The sequence below is a fragment of the Nanorana parkeri genome, unplaced genomic scaffold (genome assembly GCF_000935625.1).
Source record: "Nanorana parkeri isolate BGI_ZX_2015 unplaced genomic scaffold, ASM93562v1 scaffold729, whole genome shotgun sequence".
NCBI lineage: Eukaryota > Metazoa > Chordata > Amphibia > Anura > Dicroglossidae > Nanorana > Nanorana parkeri.
In genome coordinates this window covers 761,091-770,279 of record NW_017306997.1, presented here as the reverse complement: position 1 = coordinate 770,279, position 9,189 = coordinate 761,091, and the positions used below count along the sequence as shown (strand labels likewise).

Sequence of the window (9,189 nt, the reverse complement as noted above, 5' to 3'; positions counted from 1 at the left end):
TATATATACATATATATATATATTTTTTTTTTAAAGTTTCATTTAAGATACTATACTTTTTAGTACGATGATTGCATAAGACAGCTACAGTATTAAACAGTGGCACACTGCCATCTACAGGCTGCATTGGTCTCTGCAAGCTAAAAGCTATTTTTTTCCTGAATGAAGTCTTAAGCTTGCATGTAATCACTGTTAGGGTTATTCACAAAAGGGTGAAGAGTTTGGAGAAGTCAGGAGAAGTGAACAATCTAGGACAACATAGCTGAACTGGAAAGTGAGCTGAATTGTAGAATTCTTCCAAATCGGCTATTTTGGCCTAGATTGTTCACTTCTCGTGCCTTCTTCAAACTTTTCCCCCTTTAGTGAATAACCCTGAAAGTCTAAGCTGACATAATGGTCACATGATCAGAAATCACTCTAATTGGTTCCTGATTATTAGGGGAAATTGCTCTCAAATCTGGCTGTCAGAAGCAGGCTGTCGGCTTCGTAGTCTCTTCCAAAGTGTCTTGGGGACTGGTGTTTGGGCAAAGCTGGTCATTGAGGGCATCTGCCTGAATACTGCACCTTCCAATTGGCAGAGTAAAAATGTGACTTAGACATTGGTCACATGAATAGCTGAACTGAGAACTTGAAGCAGTGTCCTTCCAATCAAATGTATTTTGGTTCTTTTATTTCTCTTCATGTATTAATGCCAGTGAGACATAATCCAAAACTCCACTTTCAAGTAGTTTAGTAGATCAAGGATTTACTTAAATTTTTATTATTTACCTATATTCTCCCTGCCAGTGTCAAGTTAAGAGGAGAGCTGTAAAGGTATCATATCTTCTCCCTGAACTCAGAACCTATAACAAACACTCACAAAAAACTGCCATAAACAGAGGTACTGACAGGATTACATAGAAAAAAATGAAGGGCTTGATTCATTGGCAGTTTACCCTCCTCCAGCAGCCACTGGGCAGAGTGTCAATTTAAGCCCTAAGTTTAAGAAATGGACGTCAAGTCAGCCTCTATGGGGGCCAAACACCTGACACTGGTGTTTCTTCTGTGGCAGGAAGAGAATACAAGTGAATAACAGCAAATACAGCATCCAAGACGTCTCTGGCTGTACTATTATAACAACTCAAGAATAAAAATTTAGATTCTTACAAAATTTCTATTTACAACTGGATTTTTTTAGGAACAGAACAGCTACTAAAAACATCAAAATTCATACACACATTTTTTTTTCCCCTTTATATTTTTTTGGGTCAGAAAATATTTCATGTAATATGGCATGCTTATCCCTCAATCTTCAGTCTTCCCAGGTATGGCAGTATAAATATAGTTTTGGGTGAGGAATTTACCCCTCCACATTTGGAGAACACGAAGCGTGTTAGCACAATACCATAGGAGGCTGGAAGTGCTGATTTTGCATAAGAGGTGCAAATGGAGCTTTGGTTATAAGCATAAAATTAGAGCCTGCTCACCATTCATCAGCTCACCTAATTACTATGCACGGCCATTTGCCATATGGTGTGAAAGACAGCTTGCTTCCCCTCAGTCGAAATTCCCTTTAACCAGACATGAAATAGTGAAAGCCCTCCGTTTGGAAATAGCATGTTTTAGAGATTTAATCCCTAAACAACTTTCTGCCGGGGCTTTCTGTCAAGACTAACAGAGCAATAAAGCTTTGCATTTATGTGACAAAGGAGTAAATTTATGGGGCATTAAAACAATCCCGTGACTAGCGCACTGAATTCAGATGCTGAGCGGTTTCTAGGCAGGAGACGTTTGGCTAGTGAAGTTTTACCAGGTAAAGAGCATCTAGGGGTTGGATGGCTGGGACATTTATTCTCTTTTTCCCATATCTAATTGACATCATTTATAAGTCCTTTAGATTTTACTCACATTCATGGATAAACAAGGGGACATTTCAGGAACTTGCATTTTCTACTACACAGCTGACTCCCTGTCTATTGATCCCATGCAAAAATCTAATTGTTTATTAAAGCTAAACCCCAGGCAGATATTAAAGATACATATTAATGTAGCTCTGTATTTATTATTACATTGACAAATGCATTTTTGTTAAATGCAAGCAGTATAAGGGCCCATTCAAACCAGACACGATTCTGCCCGGAACGCACTGGATCGTATTGCGGCCAGCTCACTTTGTTGTGGGGTGTGAGGGGGCGTGGCGGTGCATTGAACTCAATGGCACCGTAGCCACGCCCTCCGGCCAGAATGCGATCGGCCGCATGGGAACGCAAGGCACATCAAAGCCTGCGGTCCGGTGCAGTCAGAAATTGCAGCATTTTTTCTGACCGGACCGCAGGCATTGATGTGCCTTTTGTTCCTGTGCGGCCGATCACATAGATATTTTTAGTAGCTGTCACAATACTCTAATTTGGTTTGGTATCAGCAGAGCTCATGCTGGGAAGGGCAGTACAAGGAGCCAGTCAGTTGAGCTGCAGTTCGCATGTTCTGAAAGTGAAATGCTGAAAGGAGGAGAGAGCAAAGTGACAGAGTTGAGCTGATTAATCTGCTGCTTCTCCTTTTACTATCCATGCAAAGGCTTGGGAAGGGGAAAGACTTGTACGTGTTATTTAAGAAAAATCAGGTCCACCCTGCCAGATGGGGCTGAACTGTTATTTTTCTTTGGTACCAGAAAAGGTCCAGGATAGTTGATATGAGCTTTTGTAACCCTGAAGAGCCATTTAAAGCCCATTGCACCCTTAAAAAAACACCAAAAACCTTCCTCATTGACTCCATTGCATTTTGCCAAAATGGAGAAATTTTGAAAAAGTCTTCCGATTAGCGATAAAAGTTCTGAGAAATTAAAGCTCTCACTTCACCTTTGAAAGCACATCAGGACTGGCAGCTCCCTTATAACTATCCTCACCGGTAATTTGTGTTGCTTGTCTTACTTTGGAATGCCAGAACATTTCCTGGATGGCACCAGCGGGTCACCTTTATCCTAGAATGCAAAATGAATTCTGCTGCAAAGTAAATTAGCGATAATTACAAACACAGTGCAGGAATATAGAGAATGTTTGCCAACTGACTCTGAATAGCAGGTTGTGTTTTAACAGCTTACACAGAACGTAATGCTCTCAGTGTATTCCCCGCACAGGCACCGGTGAGCACCCTGTACAAAAACATGGCCATCCTCAAACTCTATGCAACACATATGGGGAAGACGTGTAAAAATTGGCTGCATTGTGTCAGCCATTGAGGACAGGCATAGAGGTGGCTTTGTCAGGCTCTGCATGGCATTGCCCCAGCTGGCAGGAGGTGGCTCAAGTCAAGAACAGGATCCGTATTTGCAGCGTGCAGTCCAATAACGGGTCTGTGTTACATGTACCTGTGTCCTAGACACAGCAAGTACAGCCAACTTGTTTACAGTGTGCAGCCTAATACTGGATGATGACACTGTGGCCTGGACCAATCAGAATGTAACCAACATGTTAGTAAAAATGAAAGGAAATCAATACAGATATCTTATTGCTTGCTTTAGGTGAAAATTCACTGGTAAATTGTCTGCTTTTTATCAGAGACATCCTACTTAAAGCTGGCCATACAACATACGATTTTTATTGTTTAGCCCGCCAGGAACGAGATAAATCTGTGGATTGTCCCATGCTAAAGACTGCTGCCTAGGGGTCTCCCTAATCTAATAGATCTGCTCAGACCCCCCCTCACCCACTGCCTCAAACACCCCCTGCTCAGATGTACCCCCACTCTTCCTTAGCAGAGGAAGTCTTCCTGAGAACATTTGTGTTAAGGGCTATGGCTCTTACTCCTCTATGCCAGCATAGAGCACTTGGCGGGCCAGAAAGGGGGTCAAAATCTGAAAAAAACTCATATGTTGGTACAGGACTAAACAGGGAAAAATAGTGCAAAATTGTACTTAAGTTGACAGTTGCAAAGCATTATTAACAGTCACTTTGACCACCTCCATACTGCTCCATTGTAAATGGCAGGGAGGTGGACATGTATTTCTGGAGGGCTGTTTGTAAACAACGCTTCAGAAAACAAACTCGGGCAGCCAGTGCTCTTGTATGTGGCTGTGATGTACAGAACCAATCAGAGTACTTCTGGAGCTTGTGATCACTGTAAACCAATCACAGTAATCGCACTAGTAGTGTTTACAAACATTCAACTGATTCACAATGGAGGAAGCTGCCCATTCTGTGTTGTGAATGGGCTGAATGTTTGTAAACACATTAGAAAGGAGGTGAAGGTAGGGGTGTATTAAAGTGCCAGTAGCCACCAATGAAGATGTTTTTTAAAGGTAAAGAAATTAAAAGTAAATGTATTAAAATCTGGTTTTAAAAAAAAAAACATATTTGGTCTTTTTTCCTTTATATAATACAAAAATAAAAAGTGGTTAATAAATACCACCAAAAGAAATCTCTATCTGTCTCAAAACATGATATAAAATGTATTTGGTTTTAGTGTTGCATGACCGAGTGTTTGTCAGTTAAACTATCACAGTATTGAAAACAGAAAATTAGCCTGTTAATGAATTGGCACATACAGGCTGGTACGCAAGTGGTCAAAGAGGGAGGCAATGCTGTGAAGACAGTTTAAGGTGCCTGTACTCCATCAGATGTGTTACTTCACTCTGTATGAGAATGGATTACAGGTTCATTATTTGCAAATAGGCCTGCTTTAAGAACTGTTCTTCAGAAGCCAATTTGTCATTTTCATTTGTCCCCTAAGTCATCAAAACTCTGTAAAAAATGTGCAAAATGTATAAGCTGTGAGTTTTTTGAGGACAAGTTGCTCATTTACCTGTGCCGTTTGGAGGCTTAATAAGCTAGAAGCTGTGCTGGAAGAGGTTAGCGCCAGTAATTAGCCCCCATGCGGCCCAAACCTGTTCTCTGACACTGGTTCTAGATCGCTGCAATCCTGGTAATGTTGCAGCAACTTCAACCTGCTGTCTCAATGTGGCTTATATTGCAACATGGCTGTAATACTAAATCCTTGTGTTTTCCCCCTCTACAGCCGCTGCTGTGACAAGAAGAGCTGCGGGAACAGAAATGAGACTCCCTCCGATCCAGTGATTATTGACAGGTTGGAACGGCTTTTAATTTTTTTAAATCTCATTACAATTAAACACCTGTCCTGTGACTTCTCCTGTATACATGAAAGCAGCAGTGGTGTTTTGGTACAGTACACTGCATAGGCATCAGGAAGGAAAGCAGTCAAGCATAGGACACCTTCCCTGCCCTCTACCACATCTGTTCCATTATTTCACATATAGTTTAATTGCTTCTCAAACTCTGTGAAGACTACCTAAAGGGTCACTAATATGCTTAAAATATGATTTAATATAAGCCTTATACAGGTTTTACTTTACCATATCAGAAAATCCACTTTAATAAAGATATGTCCGTGATATAATTATCTCATATCAAAAAAGTGATGGCTTAATATACAGTATCTGTTATACAGACACTGCCGCTTTGCTCGTTCATGTAATCATTGTACCCACTGATAACCAACCCCTCCTTCAAGGTATATTCACCCATCCAAGCTTTCTTCTCCGTTGGAGCTCTCATTCCGTTGTCTAACAGATGGGGGTTCCGGGTTTGAGGGAGCTTACAAATTCTCCCATGTGACAGTGCTGTGGTCCTTAATGGCCAATCAGCAGGTCCAAGGCCCGTGAACTTTATTCACCCACATAAGCTCCAACACTATCCAACATAGAAGCTTACTAATGGTGGACTCCTGCACTAGAAAGGTGGCAAGGGAACATTGTCAGTGAGTATACCTAGCTTAAGGGTGAGCTATGAGGAGGCCCTGTCTTAAATGTCTTTAAGTCACACCGTGTCGATTTTGGAGCTGCTGTAACACAGTTTACATAAGAATAAGCCAACTATTAATTTCATTTGATTAGATTAGATTTGGCATTCTGGAACAAAAAAAGACAGTTAAATTATAAAATGGTCAAATGTCCTTCACAATTCAGGTGTCTATATGTTCTGGTCCCCTATGTAGCAATGATAGCCAGTTATGCCTCTAAATGGGAATATATGGTATAAATATTAGAAATAATGTGATATGCATGTATATTTTTGTTATAACACTGCTGCTTTCAGTGTGCAAATGTAGAGCACCTGTCACATAGCAATAATGGCACAGCCAGCCTTCAAGTTGAGTAATGTAGCCTGTAGAACAACTTAGGGACTTGGCTATGGCAAATTCTGATACTGGCATATCTCAATCAATGTTTATTAAACTCCGCAAATGGACTGGCTTGCTCTGCATTGTGTGACAGTTGCCTGCAATAGTTGTATTATTTACAGTTTAACACACTGACCATGCATTTGCAATGAATCCCATAAGTGCAGCTTAATCGATAACCATATTTATGTCAACCGTGGTAGAAATGTGAACACTCCAACAAGTTTTTTTTATGTGTGGCTTTTGGTCTTTCATGTATCTTTGCCTTCTTGGTCTTTTATGCATTGATAGTCACTCTGATGGAGAGTCAACTCTTTAGAGTTACTAATAATCAAAGTATTTTTTTTATTTGATATATGCCCAAGAGTGTTCTTCACTCCAGCTGGAAAAAATGAAAATGCTTTTCTTTGAAGACAGGCAGTTGAATTTTGCGTTATCACTTTTCATCCACTAGAGACATACAGTACGTTCATTTTATTGGTTTTGATTTGGGCCCAGTACACAATTCCTATACTATATAAGATAAAATATTTATTTCATGTGATTGGTTCCCTGTCATTTTCCTGTTAAAAAAAGCCATGGATGTGTGGAACCTAAAAAACCTAATGTCTGGTTTAGGTGTTTAAGCCGTGTTTGGACCAGTTTATGTGAAGACTCACATCTCAAAGTTCTTGTGTAGTTGAAGCTAAGAATGGTTAATGATATATTTGATAAGTTCAATTAACAACAGAAATTTTTAAAAACTTTGTTACATAAGTAAAACTTTGGAGGAAAGCATATACCATAAAGAAGGAACAGAATAGGCAACTTTCCTGCTACCCACATTGCTCAGTTACACTTGAATGCTGAGGAAAGGTCCCCTAAAATCCACTGGGAAACCAACAATTACAGAAATTATAAACAGTATTTGTATATTTTTGCGATATGTTGTATGTGCGCTAAATGTTTTTTTATTTTACCCCTAATCAACATGAGTTTTTTAGATATTGTGATGAATTGTCCTGTAGTGTTGGCTCATTTTGTGAGCATATAGAAGGTTGTTTTGCTACATTTAAATTATTAATCTCTAAGTAATCTTACAAAGGTATATTAAGAAAAGGTAAATTGTGTCTCCTAAATCCATAAGGTGACACTAAACTAAGGAGTTAAATCTTAAAAATGCATTCATGTACCTAACTATTAACAAAAATGTAGCTTATTTGTGAATCTCTTGGCTGTAGATCCTCAAATCATCTCTGAACTTGAATGCATTTTTAAGATTTAACTTCTGAGTTTAGTGTCACTTTAATCATCTGTCCCCATTTGCGTTAATGGAGTTAATTAAGGACTAAGGCTGCTTTCCCCAAGGAGACAAAATTACAGAATGGTATTCAAATTGTGGATTCTGGCAATTCTAAAACTGTCCATGCGCAAGATCAGATAAACCACTAATTTTTTAAAATTCTATCACTGTTCCTAGAAGATCATGGCAAAATTATCTGTGAGGTGTGCAGTTAAGTTGAGACCAATGTTTTTATTTTTCTTCAATTAAGAATATCCAGTAAATTAGATGTTTTAAATTGGTTACTTTATTATACAAACTTTAGATTAATTTGCTATTTTACATTGAAATTCGACTACTTTCTTTGGTAGAATTAAGTTGTTACAATATCTTTGTGGACAACAGCTAGCTGATTATGTTATTTTCACAGGAAGCAGGTAGCTACGCTTGACTATCCCTGGTTATTAAAGAAAAATAAGACAGCTTGCAAGTGAATTTACATTTTTTTGTCTAGTGGCCACTTTGAATTAGATGTTGGCAATTAATTAGCAACCTATTGACACTGACAACTCTTTCTCTAAAAAATATATGTTCTAAATGAGCTTGTAGACCTCTAGATAAGCATGTATGTGTTCGGAATACATTAAAAGGTAAAATGCAATGTGGGCCTTTCCTGAATGGTTTTTTTTCCGTTCTTTTTCCAATGGCCTTGCTGGGTTATGGAATTTGTCTGTCAGCAAGTAGGAATGCCTTGTGTAAGGCTCTAATCTGTGAAAGAATCCCTGGAGGAAATGGTTTCAAATGGAAACAGAATTAGTTTACCCTTGTTTAAAGAAATGACTTTATGGGCTTATTCCAAAGGGGGAAAAAAAGGAAAAGTTAAGTTCTACAAGTAAAAGCTGGACAAGAAAATATAGAGGTTGTGAGTATTTTGCTTGCGCCTAAAACCTGTGACGTGTTTTCCTTCAAATTATAACTGTCGTGTTTCAGGTTTTACAAAAACTTTAATTTAAAAAAATCCTTGTTTTACTCATTTTGAGAACTAAAAGCTGAACTTAAGCAACAAACAATTTCATTTTAATATATTCTCCAATAATTACAAAGGTTATAAATCCACTTTGCGTGCACCAAATGCCTTTGCAAACACAATTATTACATTGTATAGGTAGCTGTGATCATCACAGTGCTGTACATAACCTGTGCAGAGAATAGAGTTGTGGGAGGGACTCAGCAGACCCCACCCACTACAGGCTGCCTGCAGAAAACTACAGGAGGGGCGGATATAAGACCATTCACTCTGCACAAGGACAGAGAGCAGCAGTGACTGGTCTGCATTACAGGAAGCTACTCAGTTTCACACTAGACTACTGCACAGGTCTAGAAGAAATACACAAAGTAGACCAATATCAAAATAAGGATGTGCATGTCTCTTGTAATTAGAAAATATAAATTTAACCTAAGGTTCAGCTTTAACTGCAATAGGCTGGTAGGCTATCAATTTTAAGCAATTTCAGGAATTTTAAAAAATGTGTGCAAGTGCAGTGATCTAATAACCAGTCAGAATGCCTGTGATGTATGGAAAGCGAAATTTGATTGGTCACTATGGGTTTCCTGAAATTGAAAATTGAACTGTAATAAGTCTGTAAATTCCCTCATGCAGCAAGATTGTCAAGAGGGAATTGATAACTCAAAAGTTACATAGTTACATACATAGTTACACTCATTCAAAAGTGTGTTTATATATATATGTATATATA

General features: G+C 38.7%; 1 protein-coding gene across 8 annotated transcripts in view; it reads left to right on the top strand.

The window, feature by feature from the left end:
- Window positions 1-9,189, top strand: part of EBF1 (early B-cell factor 1) — a 329,738-nt gene that overhangs the window by 33,614 nt on the left and 286,935 nt on the right. For 7 of the 8 annotated variants that reach the window (XM_018564145.1, XM_018564149.1, XM_018564147.1 and 4 more), the window contains exon 6: window positions 4,990-5,058. The exons of the other annotated variant lie outside the window; for it this stretch is intronic. In XM_018564145.1, coding sequence (XP_018419647.1) covers window positions 4,990-5,058 — 69 coding nt within the window. The remainder of the gene's footprint in view (window positions 1-4,989; window positions 5,059-9,189) is intronic. 8 annotated transcript variants of the gene reach the window in all.